Source organism: Trachemys scripta, chromosome 6 (genome assembly GCF_013100865.1).
Source record: "Trachemys scripta elegans isolate TJP31775 chromosome 6, CAS_Tse_1.0, whole genome shotgun sequence".
Classification (NCBI taxonomy): domain Eukaryota; kingdom Metazoa; phylum Chordata; order Testudines; family Emydidae; genus Trachemys; species Trachemys scripta.
Genome location: NC_048303.1, coordinates 128,572,213 through 128,591,586, shown reverse-complemented (window position 1 = coordinate 128,591,586; position 19,374 = coordinate 128,572,213). Strand labels below are relative to the sequence as shown.

General features: G+C 46.3%; 2 protein-coding genes across 5 annotated transcripts in view; one reads left to right on the top strand and one right to left on the bottom strand.

The window, feature by feature from the left end:
* Window positions 1-7,273: 7,273 nt before the first annotated feature.
* The window catches only part of ELP1 (elongator complex protein 1), a 113,636-nt gene continuing 101,535 nt past the window's right edge, over window positions 7,274-19,374 (bottom strand). For 3 of the 4 annotated variants that reach the window (XM_034774385.1, XM_034774387.1, XM_034774384.1), the window contains 5 exons: window positions 17,639-17,750; window positions 16,898-17,025; window positions 16,271-16,425; window positions 14,296-14,374; window positions 10,333-11,076 (listed from right to left, as the gene is read on the bottom strand). In XM_034774385.1, coding sequence (XP_034630276.1) covers window positions 11,009-11,076; window positions 14,296-14,374; window positions 16,271-16,425; window positions 16,898-17,025; window positions 17,639-17,750 — 542 coding nt within the window. In that variant the 3' untranslated portion in view covers window positions 10,333-11,008. Of the gene's footprint in view, window positions 7,508-10,332; window positions 11,077-14,295; window positions 14,375-16,270; window positions 16,426-16,897; window positions 17,026-17,638; window positions 17,751-19,374 lie in introns of those variants that run through there. The other variant, XM_034774386.1, reaches the window with a different exon arrangement.
* On the top strand, window positions 7,501-9,450 carry ACTL7A (actin like 7A). The gene has a single exon (XM_034774392.1). It carries the CDS (start codon window positions 7,529-7,531, stop codon window positions 8,777-8,779), a length of 1,251 nt encoding a protein of 416 aa, XP_034630283.1. The 5' UTR covers window positions 7,501-7,528; the 3' UTR covers window positions 8,780-9,450.

Here is a 19,374-nt window from a genome sequence, read left to right as displayed (position 1 = left end):
GTATTTTGTAGATTCATTGTGAACTATCAGTCCTGCAGTGTATCTGACTGCGAAGTCTCTCAAGGGTTTTCTGGGGGTAAATGTGGCAGCTTCTTATGCAAAATTCTGCTAAGCACCTGATACAGATTTAATAGATTCCAAGGCCAGAAGGGACCCTTGGGATCATCTAGGCTGACCTCCTGTATAGCCTGGGCCAGAGACCTGCCCCACAATAATGCTTAGAGCCGAGCTTTTAGAAAAAACATCCCACCTTGATTTAGAAATTGTCAATGATGAAGAATCCACCACAACCCTTGGTAGGATGTTCCGATAGTTAATTATGCTCACTGTTAAACATGTCTGCCTTATTTCCCATCTGAATTTGTCTAGCTTCAACTTCCAGCCTTTGGATCATGTTACGAGTAGGGCTGCCAAGCGATTAAAACAATAATTGCGATTAAACAACACTAGAATACCATTTGTTTTAAATATTTTTGGATGCTTACTACATCTTGAAATATATTAATTTCAGTTACAACACAGAATACAAAGTATACAGTGCTCATTTTATATTTTTCATTACAAATCATTGTTTTTGCAATGTAAAAAACAAAAATTGTATTTTTCAATTCACCTCATACAAGTACTGTAGTGCAATCTTTTTATCATGAAAGTTGAATGTACAAATGTAGAATTTTGTACTAAAAAAACTGCATTAAAAAACAAAACAATGTAAAACTTTTTAGCCCCTACAAGTGCACTCAGTCCTACTTCTTGGTCAGCCAATCACTCAGACAAACAAGGTTGGTTGCAATTTGCAGGAGATAATGCTGCCTGCTTCTTGTTTGCAATGTCACATGAAAGTGAGAACAGGCGTTCTCATGGCACGGTTGTAGCTGGCGTTGCAAGATATTTACGTGCCAGATGCACTGAAGATTCCTATGTCCCTTCATGCTTCAACCACCATTCCAGGGGACGTGCGTCCATGCTGATGACAGGTTCTGCTTGATAATGATCCAAAACAGTACAGACCGACGCATGTTCATTTTCGTCATTTGAGTCAAATGCCACCAGCAGAAGGTTGATTTTCTTTTTTGATGGTTCGGGTTGTGTAGTTTCTGGATCAGAGTGTTGCTCTTTTAAGACTTCTGACAGCATGCTCCACACCTCGTCCCTCTCAGATTTTGAAAGGCACTTCAGATTCTTAAACCTTGGGTCGAGTGCTGTAGCTATTTTTAGAAATCTCACATCGGTACCTTCTTTGTGTTTCGTCAAACCTGCTGTGAAAATGTTCTTAAAACGAACATGTGCTTGGTCATCATCCGAGACTGCTATAACATGAAATATATGGCAGAATGTGGGTAAAACAGGGCAGGAGACATACAATTCTCCCCAAAGGAGTACAATCACAAATTTAATTGACACATTAGTTTTTTAACGAGCATCATCAGCATGGAAGCATGTCCTCTGGAACGATGGCCGAAGCACGAAGAAGCGCATGAATCGTTAGCGCATCTGGCACATAAATATCTTGTGACGCCAGCTACAACAGTGCCATGAGAATGCCTGTTCCCACTTTCAAGTGATGTAATTAAGAGGCAAGCAGCAGTATCTCCCGTCAATGTCTTAGCGATTGGCAGAATAAGAAGTAGGACTGAGTGGACTTGTAGGCTCTAAAGTTTTACACTGTTTTGGTTTTGAGTGTAGTTATGTAACCAAAAAAAAAAAAATTGGCATTTGTAAGTTACATTTTCATGATAAAGAGATTGCACTTCAGTACTTGTATGAGGTGAACTGAAAAATACTATTTCTTTTCTTTTTTTACAATGCATATATTTGTAATAAAAAATAATATGAAGTGAGCACTGTGCACTTTGTATTTTGTGTTATAATTGAAATCAATATTGAAAATATAGAAAAAATCCAAAAATGTTATAAATTTCAATTGGTATTCTATTGTTATAAGTGCAATTAATTGCGATTAATTTTTTTGAGTTAATCGCGTGAGTTAACTGCGATTAATTGACAGCCCTACTTGCAACCATTCTCTGCTAGATTGAAAAGCCCATTATTAAGTATTTGTTCCTGGAAACAGACTCCCCTTTCCTCTCGGGGAGGAAAGACCCCGTGTGGTAAGCCCGCTTGGTGAAGTAAGCAGCATGCGCATCCACCAAGGTACCTTCACCACATGTTTTTCTTTGTCTCCTCTTACGTTCCAGGTACAATACAACCATAGAGCAGCAGTAATGAGGAGCCTCTTCCTGCTCACTGGGTTAGCCTTTTATACTGGTTGGGTTCTTCAGTGGCTAAGCCAGTTACTTGTGAACATGTCAGGCTGTTAACAGTGCCCTGTCATCCACCTCCTTCATCTTGTTTCCTCAGCTTGGTTAGGGGCCCTCTTTTCCACTAGGGCTCAGTTTTCTGCCTGACCGAGCTCTACCTTCCTTATGGAGGCGGCGATCTCTCACCACCCCTGCAGTTCTCTAGTCTGCTTTTTCATGGGCCACCCATGGGGGCTTCCATCCTCCAGCCACAGAATAAGCACTCCTTAGGTGGGGGTTTACCCCACAACTCAATTTCCTCCCATGGGTCATCACACCAGGGACAGCCTACAGATCCTGGCTCTGGATTTGCTCCTTCCTTTGTAGAGCACACTGGGGTTTCTTCCCCAACAGACCCCTCCCACTCCAAGGGTCTCTGAGCCCCCTTAAGAGGCTTTGGGTGGTCGCTCCCTCCTACAGTCCCCCTAACTGGGGTATCTTGGTTCACTTACTGCCCTTTCTTCAGATTGTCCTTTATTTGGGTGACTCCTGCTCCTTCATCCCCTTTTCCAGCTTCTTTGCCTGGTATTTCCCACCTAGGCCTTGCTTTCTTAGCTTGTTGGTATTTTTCTAGGGTTTTCGCTTTCCTGCTTCTCCTTTGCCCAGCCTTTCTGATCCACTTTCTTGGCTTATCTGTTTAGGGTTTTCTCATATCGCACCTCGTGGGCTCTGGGTCCATGTTTAATCCCAGCCCCTCTTTTCCTCACTCCCCATTGAAGTTCCTTTCCCCAGGCCTCCTTTCTTCTCCTTAAAGGGAATGTATTCCACACCGTCCCCATGACCACCGGATGGGGCAAGGTTTCCACTACCCTGACCCCTTTCTATTGGAACCTTCCATGGGACTACTGCCATTGGATATTATTTTTTCTCCCTGTGTATGCATTCCACATATAGGGTTTCGGCCTCCCAAAACCACTGTGCTTTAATCAGCCTGTTCCGCAAGAGTGAACAACCAGCTACTAGGTCAATATCCTCTAGCCTATGGCCCACCCTTACGGGGATTGTTTTCACACTCTTCCTAGATGTCTCCATCACCCCAGTCTAGCTGCAAAATTCCCCCAGTCCACATTACATATAAGGGCAGTCCCACTTAATGTAGCATTTCCCCCCAGCAGTGGTAGCAAGTAATATCCCACCTCGTTGACATGGTCTTTTTCTCCTCCTGTCTCTCACACCCAGACCTTCCTGCTTGAGGGATCTAGTTTCTTCCCCCCCTCACATTCCCTTCTTGTGGGGGATGAACCACTTTCCTGGGAAATTCTGCTTCAACACACTTGGCCAGTTTTACTGCTGCATCCATTCTCTGGTTGGCTTCCTCATCCAGACCTTAGTGGTATCTGGGAGGCTTTGCATAAATTGTTCTAATATAATGGTATCCATGACCTCTGCCAAATCTTGCCCCTTTAGACTCAGCCGGTGGTTGGCCCAATCTCTCAGCTTCTGTACGAAAGCTTTGGGCCCAACCCCGTAAGTCCATGTGGCTTCCCTAAATTTCTGTCTGTACCTTTCGTCCACAAGCCTACATCGTCCAGTATAGCACCCTTTAACGCTTCGTGATTCGTGGCCTGCTCTTCACTCAATGCCATGTAAGCAGACTGTGTTTCTCCCGCCAGATAAGAGGCTAACCCCATAATACTTTATCTCAGCTTGCATTAGCAGTGATTCTCTCGAACATCCATAGGAACACTGGATTATCCCCACGCTCATTTTAAAGTTCAAGGCCTGCTCCCCCTTGGCAGGAATTGTTATGTTTTGTAATAACTGCTCCTGTACCTGGCTCTGCTCCTTCATGAGCTCCTGAAACACATGCTGTTGCTCTGCCTGCCATCCCAGCAGATTGTCACTTGGTCTGTTGGAATGTCTGCAATGTCCTCCGCCTCCCTTTTGGAGCACGAACTCCTCCATCTTTTCCAGATCGAGCCTGTCCTGTCACAGGCCACCTCTCAAGCCTTCCTGGTTGTGGCTGTCATAACTATAAAGGGAAGGGTAACAGCTCTCCTGTGTACAGTACTATAAAATCCCTCCTGGCCAGAGACTCCAAAATCCTTTTCCCTGTAAAGGGTTAAGAAGCTCAGGTAACCTGGCTGGCATCTGACCCAAAGGACCAATAAGGGGACAAGATACTTTCAAATCTTTGGGCGGGGGGAAGGCTTTTGTTTGTGTTCTTTGTTTGGGAGTGTGTTCGTTCTCGGGACTGAGAGGGACCAGACATCAATCCAGGTTCTCCACATCTTTCTAAACAAGTCTCTCCTATTTCAAACTTGTAAGTAAATAGCCAGGCAAGGCGTGTTAGTTTTCCTTTCTTTTCTCAACTTGTAAATGTACCTTTTACTAGAGTGTTTATCTTTGTTTGCTGTACTTTGAACCTGAGACTAGAGGGGAGTCCTCTGAGCTCTCTAAGTTTGATTACCCTGTAAGGTTAATTTCCATACTGATTTTACAGAGATGATTTTTACTTTTTTTCTTTAATTAAAAGCTTTCTTTTTAGAACCTGATTGATTTTTCCTTGTTTTAAGATCCAAGGGGTTTGGATCTTGATTCACCAGGAGTTGGTGGGAGGAAGGAGGGGGGATGGTTAATTTCTCCCTGTTGTAGATCCCAGGGGGGTTGGATCTGTATTCACCAGGGAATTGGTGAAGGTTTTTCAAGGCTTCCCAGGGAGGGAAAAATTGAAATGGTGGCAGCGGAACCAGAGCTAAGCTGGTAGTTAAGCTTAGAAGTTTTCATGCAGGCCCCCACATTTGTACCCTAAAGTTCAAAGTGGGGATCCAGCCTTGACAGTGGCTGACAGATGGATCCTGGACAAGCCCACACTTGTGAACGGGCTTTCCCCTTCCTCTCCAAGAAAACCCTGGCTGGTCAGCCCACTTTGTGAATGAAGCCGTGCACAGGTCCCCCAAGGTACCTTCACCTTGTGTGCTTGTTTGCCTCCTCTTACGCTCCAGGTACATTTCAACCACATAGCAGCAGTTCTAAGAAGCCCTTTCCTGCTCCCTGGATTAGCCTTTTTTATAGTGTGTTTGCCTTCCTGGGTTCTTCAGCCGGTGGGCTAATTACTCATTAACTCGTCAGGCTACCAGCAGGTGTAAGTGCGCTCGTCTATTTCAACCTCACCCAGTACCCTGGGGGCGGGGGGGGTGATCAGGGTGCTGGCTTCCATAGAGCTTTGATCAGCACCCTGTTACAGTTCCCCAGGTAGGTATTTATAGATTTGTGTATATGGTGTGAGGGCACTTCCCTGTGGCTCCCAGCGATGTGTAAGTTGACTTCTCTCTTGGCTGTGTTCCTCTTACTGGGTCTGGCATGGTGATAGCCAAAATATTGTTAGAAAGTGGTGTCCATTCAATCAAATGAAATCTCGACTAAAAGGCCTCTGTGCCACCATACAAAATACCTAGTGTAGCTCACTAAGATCATGGATGCTTAACTCTCACATTTAGCTGGGCAGCAGGCCTGAAAGGCTAACCCCTGCAGCGGTCTCTAGCCACAAGACCTAATTCTGAGAGGTGTTGAACACCCACAACACTAGGCTTTAAAATCTGCCTGTCTTGGGGTTGATGTAGTTCATAACCCCGTTGTTTAACAAAGCATACCTTCTGCTGTAATAAGGGGGTCTGGTCTCTTCCTTTAGAGGGGCTCAATTCTGCAGTATTTTGTCAGAATCCAGGGCATTTATCCTCCTAGGACTCCTGCCGGAAGCCGTGTATAGAACTTGTCTACATTAGACTGAGCAGGATGAAGTGGTAACGCTATTGGCTTTGCCATTCACAGCAAAAAGATTGCTTAGAATAACACTAGCTAAGACTAAGATACTGTTCTTCTGCTTCTTGTGAACACTGCAGAGGAATCGTCCAGCCCAAGGAACCCATATTCTTGCACTTCTCAACAAGGACTGCTCTAGCCAAGCACTGGCACTAATGGACTCTGACGAGAGCCCCATCCTCCTTAGACAGCAGTCCCAGTCCCCTTCCCCTCTCAGACTGGGTAGAAACCAGTGCTGGATCTTGCTGAAGGTATGGTTCATAGTGATGTTGTGATGGACAATGGTGCTGTTCAGCAGGAGGCAGCCTCATTGTGGTGGTTTACAACAGTGTCTCTGTTGTACCTCACTGCATGCCAAACCTCTTCATTAACGCGGGCTGTTAGGGCTCTGTATTTCTTAGTGGCAAACATGTCGCTGGCAGGAATGGGGTGATAAGGTTACAAATGGCTACAGCACCAGTCTGACTTTCTGTATTTCAGCATGTTCTTAAGCATATCAGCCACACCCCATCAATGTGACAGGGTCCAGCAACACATGGGCTGTCTCTCACCCTTTTTTTTTTTTTCCTTTTAAATTACCACAATCACACAGTTTGAGAGATGGAAACTTGTTGAATATTAAACAAATCAGGTCCAAAAGGTATATTGGTTAATGAAACACTTAAAAATGACTTTAAAAAAGATCTAGACCTTCTCAGGAGGCGGCTGGGGAGGAAGTAATTTGTTTCCTTGGAAAAAAATGTAGTGCTAGACATGTCCTAGAACAATCCCTGGTTTATGTGCATTGCAGACATGGCTACTTGCTATATCTGCACCCATCATCGCTCCACAGCCAGTAGCAGCAGTGGGGAATGTTGGCATAGACCAGCCCCCTTGTCACCTACTACTACTCCTCAGAGCTGCTTTAGGAGAGATGGTGGTAGAAACAGCTGCAGCCCGACCCCAGTAGCTCTCTGGTATGCTAAACAAGCAGTGTATTTCCCCAAAACGTCCTCAAGTAGAGAAGAGTTCTGAAATACTAAGCCAGGGATAGGCAGCCTTTCAGAAGTGGGGGGCCGAGTCTTCATTTATTCACTCTAGTTTAAGGTTTTGCGTGCCGGTAATACATTTTAACATTTTTAGAAGGTCTCTTTCTATAAGTCTATAACTAAACTATTGTATGTAAAGTAAATAAGGTTTTTAAAATGTTTAAGAAGCTTCATTTAAAATTAAATTAAAATGCAGAGCCCGCCAGACCAGTGGCCAGGACCCGGGCAGTGTGAGTGCCACTGAAAATCAGCTTGCGTGCTGCAGGTTGCCTACTCCTGTACTAAGCTGTAGCCCAAAGGGCAGCAGATAGCTGATGTCACAATCAGTGATGTCAGTGGCATGAAAGTTCCAAAATTACCCCTGGGATTTCTCGGCTTGCCATGGCTTCTGCCAGCCCAGTCAAAGGGAATCAACATCTATGACAAAAGAAAAAGGAAATGTCAGTCAAAGGAAGCACCAGTTCTGTAGCGGTAGCAACAATCCAGGAAGGTCCTGCAAAACGGGCGGTACTAGTTAGGGCCAGTAAAAAGCCTAAAGAGGATAGCGCTTCATCAACTCAGAGAAGCCCCAAGATTGTGAAGGAGACTAGAGCAGTGATCATAGACATTGGCACAGGTTACTGTAAGTGTGGATTTGCTGGAGAGCCTCGTCCCTCCCATGTTATTTCATCTACAGTGGGCAAGCATTTCCAGGAGACTGCTAAAACTGGGGACAATCGCAAAGAAACCTTTGTTGGAAAAGAACTTCAGGATGTGAAAATACCCCTAAAACTGGTCAATCCCTTGAGACATGGCATAGTGGTCGATTGGGATTGTGTCCAAGACATTTGGGAATACATTTTCCACAAAGAGATGAAGATTCAGCCAGAGGAGCATGCTGTCCTGGTATCAGACCCTCCACTGAGTCCTACCACCAACAGGGAGAAATATGCCGAGATGCTGTTTGAAACGTTCTGCACTCCTGCCATGCATATCGCCTACCAGTCCAGATTATCTATGTATTCATACGGAAAGACCTCCGCTCTTGTGGTAGAAAGTGGCCATGGTGTTTCATATGTGGTCCCTATCTATGAAGGTTATACTATGCCAAGTATTACTGGACGAGTAGACTATGCTGGATCAGACCTCACCCATTACCTCATGAAGTTATTAAATGAGGCTGGGAAAACATTTACTGGGGAACAACTAAGTATGATAGAGGACATTAAGGAAAAGTGTTGCTATACGTCTCTGGACCTTCAGCATGACATGAGTTTGCCTCTCCGGAAACAGCAGGTTGATTATGAACTTCCAGATGGGCACCTAATTCCCATTGGCAAAGAGAGATTCCTGTGTGCTGAAATGCTCTTCAAACCATCCTTGATAGGATCACAGCAGCCAGCACTTCCATTGCTGACCATGACCTGCCTCAGTAAGTGTGATGCTGATCTCAAGAAGCGGCTGATGGGCAATATCTTGCTGTGCGGAGGCTGTACCCTGCTGAAGGGTTTCTCTGACCGTTTCCAGAGCGAGCTGACCAAGATGTGCCCCAATGATGACCCCATCGCAGCAGCAGCCCCTGACAGAAAGTTTTCTGTCTGGACTGGAGGGTCAATTTTGGCATCACTCAATGCCTTTCAGCAGCTCTGGGTTTACAGAAGAGAATATGAAGAACGGGGTCCTTTCTTCATCTATAGGAAATGTTTCTGAGTACAAAGTGGACAAGATTGAGCTTAGAATCAGTACGGCCACCCTGAGGGGACTGTAGATGTCTAAGAACCTCTGTTTCTTTCTCAGATACTGGTAACAAACCGAGCTGCTAAAATGAAGTTTGGATCTGTGTTCCACTGTGGCTGTATTAAATGCTCATAGCATTCTGTGTTGCACATTAACAGCTTTTTATCTCATCTGTTTCATAGGAATTTTCACTATAGCCTATTTGACAAAAGAGGATTTACCAGTGTAAAAGGGATATAGCAGCTGGTACAGACCCATTGTCTATTGCAGTGGTTTTCAGCCTGTGATCCAGGGACACTGGGGGGCCATAGACTAAGATTTTCAAAGGGCTCCCTCACCTTCACTTGAAATTTTTTATAGATTTGCAAATGAAAAAAGGTTAAACTCCTGATTAAGTGATAGAGGAAAAACAGCACCACTTCCAGCATCTACAGTGAGTCTGCTGCTGACCACCAGCTATGGTCACAATGGAATTTTTCTGACTAATAGGTTACCCCTTAGTGCCTCAAATAGGTCCAGGCTGGTAGCCTAGAGTTTCAGATTAACCGAATATGTAGCTCCATGGTCCACTCTAGGTGTGCTAAACAGGTCTCCAGCAATCTGTGGGCAGGGACCTTTGTCCTACTCCTTTTGAGTGTGTTTGGGGGGGGGGGGGGCGTTTAAGGGTGCACAGCCCCTGTTTTATGTTGTGATATCCTCAACAAGCCAGTCTGCCTATGGGCCTGCACCCCGGCATTGCTTTCTTTGAGGCCTATGAACAGGGTATAGCTAGCACTTACAAGTCACCACGCAGCTCCTTCAGGGCAAGCACATTTACAATTACAGCTGAAACATCATAAAAAAACATAGCTGGATTTAAACACACACTATAGGGCCCTAGTACACTGAAGTCTTTCCAACCCTTCCATGAGGGTTGAGGCCCCTAGGACAGAAGGTCTTGTCCATTTGCTGGATTACAAAGAAGGCCCTGTGGCAGTTTAGATGCAGCCCCTTTCTTTGTCTGCTGGTCTCAGGAAAACCCAGTAGCTGCAAGCGGTCTCAGTTACCGGGGGGTGGTATGGCTTGAGAGGGGAGGGGGCTGTTTACAGCTTGAGTGAGTCACAAAAATCACCCTCCCATTTGTAGAGCCTTGCAGAGCTGTGACAACCCTTCCCTGTGGAGTGGCACACAATCTCTGGCCCAGTCGTCCATAAACCATTCATAACCCACAAGCAATTGCAATATCTGTCCCCCTCAGACTGTGGAGTCCTGCTAGCCAAGTGTGTGAAGTGTACAGGAGATTTGTTAGCTGTCTATTTATTCTGTCAGTCTGATAAAAATGGTAAGTCCGTCCCTCTTTTAGCACATCACTTGTACCTGGAGATGGCTTGTGTGCGCCAACCCTTTCCCCAGGATGCCAGGGGAGAACATTCATAGACCGCAGCCACGTGACAGCTCATTCCTGTATCCAGGAGGCTGGGACAGTCTGATTTGAAGTGCTCATGCAAAACATTTGTCCAACAAACAGACTCAGGGCAGTTTGGAGATACAGTTGAAGCAATATCACCTTTATTAGGCTATGTTTTGGTAAGAGGAGAAGTTGTGTACAATAATCACCATGTGCCATAGTCTGCTCTACTGTACAGCAGTGTAAGCCTAGGACCATATTTGCTGCTGGTGTAAACTGGCAAAGATGCGCTGAGGACCTAGTTGCGTAGAGTTCAGTAGCTCTACTGCAGTCAGTGGTGTGACCTGAGATTGAGACTGACTCTGGTGTAACACGACAGAATTTGGCTAATGTCGTGTAACAGCCATCTAACTTTCCACAGTTAAACAAAGCTCAGGGCACCAGGGAGACTGTTGCTCTGTTTAACATTCTTAAAAAATGCATGAGCTGGACTATGAGGGATACAGGATCCAAAGGGTAAAACCGGGCTATTTAAAATGACTGAAATGTCATGGCAGCAGTGATGTACTGCAGCCAGGAAGGCTGGCTTGGAAACTGTCTTCGGGACAATGCACCAGAGCTGCCAAAGGACAGAGGAAGAGAGTTGGCAGATGTTCAACTCAGACAGCACCAGTAAGGGCTTCTCTATGGGGACTACCTCTCTTGTTCGTTAAAGTGTGTGTGCGCGTGAGAGAGAGAAAGAACAAAATAAAGGGGACATAATGAGCTTACAATAAACTACAGTTGAGTGTCCAGCAGGATTTCTTGGCCTCAGGTTACTGTAAGAGATTCAGTTTCCACTGGATGTTTTTATTGAGTTTTGGAGGAATAAGAAGTTCTGCATCTGAAAAGCAAGAGAAGAGAAGGTTACCTGAAGTTCCCTTAGGAGCTGAACACTGGAAAGCCTCCATGACTCCTCTTTGGCTGCCCATCAATGGTTGCTGACAGATGAGAGTTTCTCTTTTAGGAGACTGGCCTAAGGGGGTTGAAGGGACGTATGTCTAAGTGGGGCTCAGCAGGACCACTCCAGTTCGAGGGCCTCCAGGGGCAAGTGACACATGTATCAATTTACAACTTGGCCCATCTAACTCTTTTGGGACTGAGGTGGGTTTGCCAGATTTCTCCCCAAGCAAAAGCATTTCTACAGATACTATTGTGACGCTAGTAGAGCAGGTGCCAGCTGAGCACTGAAATTTAGCTGGAAACCAGACCAGCTCACGTGTTAGTATTAGGATGTGTTTGGACTATAAAATGCTTGTAAATTGCTGCATGCAACTTGTAATGCTTGTATCCCATGCTATAAGGTAATATATAAGTGTTGCTTTATAACTGTAAAAATGCCTGCTCTGAACTTGTGAACTGAGGTAGGAGGAGTGGCTCCCCCACCCCTCAAGGAGGACTACCAAGATAATGGTTTCCTGTGAAACAAAGACTGGGTTGATGGCCCTCTTACACCCATCAAGGTGCTATGTGCAAGAAAACTCATCCCATCAGCTTGAATTCTGGAAGGGAGGAAAAAAAGATAGCTGACATGAAAATTCTTCATCTCTTGCTGTTTAGACTGTCACAGGGCTGGAGCTAGGAAACAAAAGCAGAGATCTCCATGCTCAACCTGCATTAGCCCTAAAAGACAATCAGTGCTGACCGATTACTGCAGCTTGTCACCTTTTGGAACCACAGTCTAACTCATTTGTGTATCTATGTTGCCTTCTTTAACCTGTAAATAACTAATTTCTTTTTCCTAGTTAATAAACCCTTAGTTAGTTTACTATAGAGTTGGCTATGAACGTTGTCCTTGGTGTGAGATACAAACTGACATGGGGGTAAGTGACTGGTCTCTTGGGACTGGGAGCAATCTGAATCTTTTGTGATTCTTGGTGTAAGTGACCATTTATCACTTTAGTCCAGCTTGCCTGGGCGGCAAGATAGACTGGAGTGCCCAAGAGGACCCTCTGTAACTCCATGGTAAGACTACTGTAGTGCTTCAGGAGTTCACATTTGTTACTGGGTTGGTGAAATCTAATTCTAGAACATACCACCAGTTTAGGGTGTCTGTCCTGCTTTTGACAGTCTGCCCTGAATAGGCACACACAGTCATGAACAGCTCTGCATAGTGCGACAACCATCACCACCAGTAAACCCTCTTTGTTGCAAGGCAAAGAAATGCTTTCTAACAAAGCCCATACAATATCCCTGCCCCTGACATTTTAGTTTTTCATTTTCCTCTTGAACGTGCACTGCTGCTCTGAAGAGGAAATCCAAACATGGCATTGTGGAGTTCTAAGTTCACCAGCTCAATTATTCCACCTCAAACGTGTCCACTTACACAAGGAAAACATTTCTGTTGACAGTAAGTCTGCAAACCCAATATGGGACCTAGGCAAGTTGGATTCTTTCCTTCTTGTAGATCTCGCTAGCAATACATGCTCTTCAGGCTAAAGCAAATTCTTCAGGACCCAGTGCAAACCAACACTGCAACAGGTTAATACAGGTGTTAACCAGTAGTGGGAGGATGGAAGAACCCAGCTCACCCTCCTCCACTGTGTGGTTTCTGCAATGCTAACACCCAATAGTTAGCGCAGAGGAGTAGGAAAAGCATTACACAGCCTTTCCGTGCAAGTAATGATGAAAGGGGTCCTGGCTTGTGGTCTTTACAGGCCTATTACTCTAGCTGTGGGAGATAAGGTCTCAGTGGAGAAGCAACACATCATAGCACACGTTAACACAACCAGCTTCTTGTTGGACATCTCCAGTGAGGATGTCATGCAGCTAGTTGGCATGAAGACACAGCTATCCTCTCACCTGAAGCCCTTCTAGAAGAGGGGTGAGCAACATGGAGGGGGTGCTATGTCTGCCCTACAGGTAGAGGACTCCACTGATCATCATTTAACACCTTCCATAGCATTGATGATCATTTGCACAATGTTCTGAAGGAGCAGAATGATGCGGTGGAATGGGCTGGGTTCTGAGCCAATGCTTATTCTAGTAGAGATCTCCCCGGCAGCAGAAGGCTTAGGAATAAAGTTGAGCGAATAATGGATTTTTTGGTGCAGGGATCAAATAAAAAAAAATCCAGTTTAATATGACACCAAACCAACTTTTTCATTCTCTCCCCCCCCCCCAAACCCCCATTAAATGAAAGACTCAAATTTTGTTTTGAATCGACTGAAAGGTTTTGGGTCAATTTGAAACTAGATTTGGGGGGTGGGGTGTTTCAGTTAGTTTGTTTCAAGTCAACCAAAACATTTTAGATGACTAAAAATAATTTCCCCCCCAACCTTTTTGTTTTGATCACTTATGGGTGTTTTTCCATTCTTTTTTAAACTGGCCACATTTGAATTTGACACAAAACATTTAGACTTTTTTTTTTTTTTTAATTGTGTTTTTTCTTGGCCAAAACGATTATTCATCAGCCCAAATTTACAGACAGCTTTGGGGCACCATATGCATTTTTTGACTAAAAATCTTGTGTGTCAAAAAAACATCACCCAGCTGTGCTCAGGAAGCCTATAGTTCTGATTTCTCCAGGTCCTGACCCAGCAACGGCCAACACTGATAAACATTCACCTAGGAGTGCATGGGCAGTGTCTTCCTTTTTCAGCATTTCACAAGCTACTTTTGGGTTTCTTTAACTTGGTTGCATTTCATCTTAAAACAACATTAGACAGGTTGTGGGGGGAACCCTACCAGGTGAGTTTTTATTAGTGAAAAAGAGCAGGTATAAATGATTTATGATTTAAATCAGACCACAGAAATAATCTCCCTTCTCTTTAGACTTCCAACTCCTGTGAAGCAGGAACATGGTCTGTCTAGTCAGGTGTAAGTGCCATGCACTCCTAGCACCACAATATTGCCACAGGAATTCATGAAGGGAGAAGTGTAACCCTTACAAGAGCCACATCTGTTTAATGCCAAGAGGGAACATCAGAAACACGACTGACCTACCAAATCAATCTCCAAACTGCATCACCAGGCCATAGCTCTGTAACATAGCTAGCCCTAGTGACGTTACCATTGGAGATATCCTGCACCTATGATTAGTATGCCGTATGCTTCAACTAACCTTGTACTGCAGGAGCTGCAATTCTTTGCTGTTGATAGGCGGCCATAATGCTATTTGCAGTTGAATTGGGGCCCAGGACCTGTAGAATAGGCAATACTGGCACATCAGCAATATTCAAGTCCTTATAACAATGAAGTAGAAGATTCCAAAACCAAGCTCCCCAAGCTCCACCCAACTGGCAGTTCTGCCTGTTGCCACTGAAGTAGTTAGTGCTCCCTTTGCAGGATGGGAGCTTGCTTGATATTACCATTGGATTCTAAGGGAGATCTGCGTTCCTGCTCCTCCCCCCATGACAATGCTAATAGCACATATCCATCCATCTGCAGCTGAGCTCATGCCTGCCCAGACAGCTGCTATCAGATTCAGAACCAGTGCAGGGCTCTGTGACAAACTATGTGATGGGACTGTTGCATAGAGGCTAGTGCAGGGAGGTAAAGCTGCACGACACTGCTGCAATCTGAGGGCACCAGCAGAGGAGACAGAGCACCCTGGAAGCCACACAGATCATTGACAGAAAGAGCTGGTGGTTAACATTGAAAGAGCCTACTGAAGCCCTGTGCAAAGACAGCAGTAGGGGCTGGCAGGAATGACATCTTTGGAGCACCTGGACTTCAGGACCATGCGTGAGATCTTTTCCACACCCCCATGCCAGCCCCCTTTGGTGTGGCAGCATTGCCAATTCTTGAGATTTTATCACAAGTCTTGTGATGTGTGTGTCTGTCTTAAAGACCCAGCTCTTAGAGGCAGGTGACTGCAGGAGAACCTCAACTTGCATTAAAAATAAGTTTCTAGCCCTGGTGCTTAGGGAGAAAAGTTTCAAAATGTGACCTGAGTTAACCCTAAAGGCTGGGAAACCAGAAAGCATGGAAAAAATTTTCATATTTTTAAAGAGTTTTGTGATTTTTTAAGCTTGTCATGATATTGACCACATGGGGCTGCCAATACTGTAGAAAGTCTGATTTAATTCTCCATCTCCTCCTCTTTCTGTCCCATTCATCATGGGGCATGTATATATTGTACAAGAGCAAGGGCACTAGGGAGACTAAAGTCATTGTATTGGTAACTGTAGCGAGGCGGTGGATACCCCACAGCCCTGCTGAAGGACAAGCCTCCCCTAGCACCAACATGGGCGGAGCCAGTGGATCCTGCGCCCGCCCCCCAGAGGTCACGGCGCAGGACAGGAAGTAGAAAAGCCAACTGCAGAGCTCACTTGAAAGCCAGCCCCTGGAGAGGCCAGATGCCTGTGGCCTAGCTCCAGGTTGGGAAACGCCTGACCTAGGGCCTGGGCTTATTGGCTCAGCCCCTGCCTGAGGACCTGAGCTCCTGACTGTTTGTTTGCTGCCCCGCCCTGACCGAGGACCTGGGCCCATAGCGAACTATTGCGAGGCGGTGGGACACCCCACAGCCCCGTGGAGGGCCGAGCCTCGGCCGAGCTCTTCTACAGTAACGTTAATATTTGAAGTGCAGTGGAGGTAAGACATGTTAGCGGTTAATTCAGGATGTTAACAGTTCAATCATTATAAAGATTTCTTTGCTCAATTATAAACATACAAAGGAAGAATATAGTGCACTGAACTCTGCAAATTGCTTCACTTAACACAAAGTTTTAATATGAAGTCAGTGCATTGAATATGGAAGGAACACACAAGCCATCGAAGTCCCCTAGCTCTAGCGAGACAGGCGGATCACTCCTAACCAGCACCAGAGATAGCAGGCAGTGCACATGCTGGCTGGCAGCCCAGGGTCTGAGCAGTGGGAAGATGCAGTACCCCTCTAGAAATACACTGTCTAAAAGGTTTATCTTACATACTGCAAAAGGGGCAGATCTGGAGGCCTACACTGCCACCGACTCCAGTCAGAGTTTGTCTGAGTTAAAGACTCCAAGGTTTGTCTCTATAAACAATACCACAGCACCACAAATACGTAAGTTGCAAACAGCGACTCAGGTCACAGCCATCAGGGAGCAAGCACCTACTGGGTTAGCAGGATTCTGTTGCAGGTCTCTGGTCCAGATTTCCGGGAGTGACCTCTCTATCAACTGCAAAGCCTCTTCCAGGGCCTGCTGCAGCTCCCTGGCCAGTTCATCGTAGCCAAAGAGCACAAGCCCCTTTAATAAGCTGTGCACTTCACCTGCAAGGAAGAGATCAGAGCAAGCTCCATCACAGCAATCAACCAGGTTTATTAAGCAAGCCGTGGTGCTGTTCTAGCACTGGGGATGGGGCAAAAGGAGCAGCAGAACATAGCTGCCGTTACCCCTGGTGCCAGGTGGGCTCAGCATGAGGGAAGCTCTCTTCACATTAGCACAGTCCAGCTCATCTCACTCGGATTCTTTACACCTGGGGCTGGGACTATTTTTTACTCATCAGAGCAGTGACAGCTCAGAGGTTTGAACTAGCAAAGGCAATCAGTAGTCCTGATTCTGGCTCCTTGCCAAGGTGTCTCTGGGGAAGAGGCTGCTCTCTTCAGCGACCCCCTCCCCCACTCTCGAGGCTTGGGCAGTAGCTACTCTTTGCATCCCAACCTTCAAGAGCAGAAGGTGGCACCTGGCCTCACACAGCCGCACAAGCCGGACGCTGGCTTGGCTCAGCCAGGGGGGCCTTACCCTTCATGTTCTCAGTAGTGCGGATATTTTCTCCCAAGGCCTCTAGAAGGGCCAGGTCCTCCAGAGGGCTCCCTTCCTTCAGACTGTGCCGCTTGCGCTCTGCCTTGCGACGGTTCTTGGAGGATCGGCTAGAAGAAAGGAATGTCCAATATCACCAGGGGCAACAGAACGGGACAGAGCAACCAGCATTTCTTTTTCCTCTTACAAGAGGAAGTCATAATCCCCAGCCGCCCCCCCACCCCCACAATAAAGCCTGCAAACAAATGCATCTTAACGCGGTACGTACACCTCTTGCTAGAACAAGCAAAAGACAGGTGGGCTGCCAGCCAAGGCACAGAGGGCTGGCTTCCCACTGCCCCCACTGCCTGCTGGGTGTGGCTGCCAAGGAGCTGGTCTGTGTTTGCCGTGGTGCTCCCGAGAGCAGCTGCTGTACAGAAGCTATACCAGCTTCCATGGCAGCTGGACAGATCCAGCTGCTTGCGTCACTGGAATGGCACTAACGGCCTGGACTGCAGCAGAAACTCTGACCCAGCCTGCAGGACCAGCTTTGTCTGCAGCACATTTCTTCTTTTGAAACCAAGTTCTACAACTGCTGGTGCACTCTCACGTCTGCACCCATAGCAGCGAGAGTCCACCGCTGCGTAAGTGTGCAGATGGAGTTAGATCCAGCCGTGCATTCCACCTCTCGTCCCCCCAGTACAGCATGAACAGCTGCAATCTGGTTTGAGGGCAGGGACCTACGCAGATATCCTCGAGTTACTGTGCGAGTATTTGCCACTCATGTCACTGGCTGTCACGATGCTGCTGGTTTCGGAAATAAAGTCTGCCTCCAGACAGTTGGGTGTCTCATTGTCTGCAAAACAAATTAGCAACAAGTTAGACTTTCCCCCGATCCCCAATGAAGGTAGAGGTTATTTTACAAGCACCAGAGGAAAAAACAACAGCACATGGTTACGCTGAGAGCAGGCGATGCCAATGGGCAGTCCAGGGGAGGGACACAGGACATCCTAGTTCCAAGCAGGGTCTGTCTGGAGAAGTCAAAGTACCATGGAAATATGGAGAATGGGACCATTCTCCATTTATCTCCAACTTTCCCTCCACAAGAAACAGTCTTACCTGGGACCTCTACTGCTGGACCAGTCCCCTGGTGGCACTGGGAGAGCCTCTGTCCCACCGTCAGGCTCCCCCAGGACATGGTAGAGGTGAAGAGAACAGGCGCGGTAGAGGGCTGGTGTAAGATATGGCCCTCATCCCTCTACCCTTGGTGGTGATCATGATCTTTCAACAGTGAAGTCAGAGGGAACAGACACTTAGCTGGGCTACGTTTACCCTTGCAGCAGGACGAGGTTAGTTACCTGTACAGTACCTTGAATTCAAAATGTTTTGCTGGTATGAGTGTTCCCCAGAAGGATGTGCACGCACCTACACACTCTTGACGGGAGACTGTAAAGCAGTGTGGGCCTGGCAGAGCAGCTCCTCGTGGTCCCATACAAGGGCACATAGGGAGGTGCAGACCCACTGCCACTCAGTTCCTTCTCAACCACAAAGTCAGACACACCACAGCAGAGGGGAAGAAGGGCAGGCAGCAGAGCACCCATTGGGATAAAACACCTTGGAGAACTCATTCCCGTGCATGTAAGTAATCTCTCCTTCTTCGAGTACGTGTCCTTCTGGGTGCTCCATCGTAGCAGACCCCCAAACAGTAACTCAAGGTGGAGGTGGGTGGTGAGGAGGCAAATCCAAGGCAGACTGGAGGACTCACCAAGTGACATGTCAGCTCTGAAAACTGGTAAAATAGCGCAATGCTTGGCAAATGTATGGATGAGGACCAAGTTGCAATCCTGCAGATTTCCTCAACTGCAACATCTTTCAGAGAGGCTATAAATGTGGACTGAGCTACCAGGGAGTGTGCTGTCACTTTATGAGGGGGCTGTATTCTGCCAGTCTCGTAGCATGTTAAAATGCAACCCGAGACCCACACTGATAATCTTTGCATTGAAATGGGCTGCCCTTTCATCCTTCCACAAAGGATACAAAGAGTCTGGGAGAGGTACTGAAGGCCTTGGGTCTGTGTAAGTAGAAGGCAAGAGTCCTTCTGACATGTAGTGTGGGCAGGTTAGATTCCTGTCTGGAGGCATAAGGCTTTGGATAAACACTGATAGACTAATTTCCTGATTAACATGGTATTCCAAAGAAACCTTAGGGAGAAAATGAGGATAGGACACAGTGTGACCATATCCTTGTAGAAAGTAGTCAACGGTGTGTCTGCCATGAGTGCACCAAGTTCTCCCATTCATCTAGCTAAAGTGAGAGCTATAAGGAATGAGGTGCAGGAGAGTACAGATAGTTACTGGTTTCCTTAAAGTGCTGAGTATGAAATTAAGGTCCTATGGGGTAGAAGATTCCATACAGAGGGAAACGAGATGTATAAGCCCTTAAGGAACCTGGTCGTAATAGGAAGGGTAACCACTGAAAAG

Bases quoted from the DNA above. Each gene is read 5' to 3' on its own strand.
- ACTL7A (XM_034774392.1), top strand. From the start codon at position 7,529: ATGTCAGTCAAAGGAAGCACCAGTTCTGTAGCGGTAGCAACAATCCAG.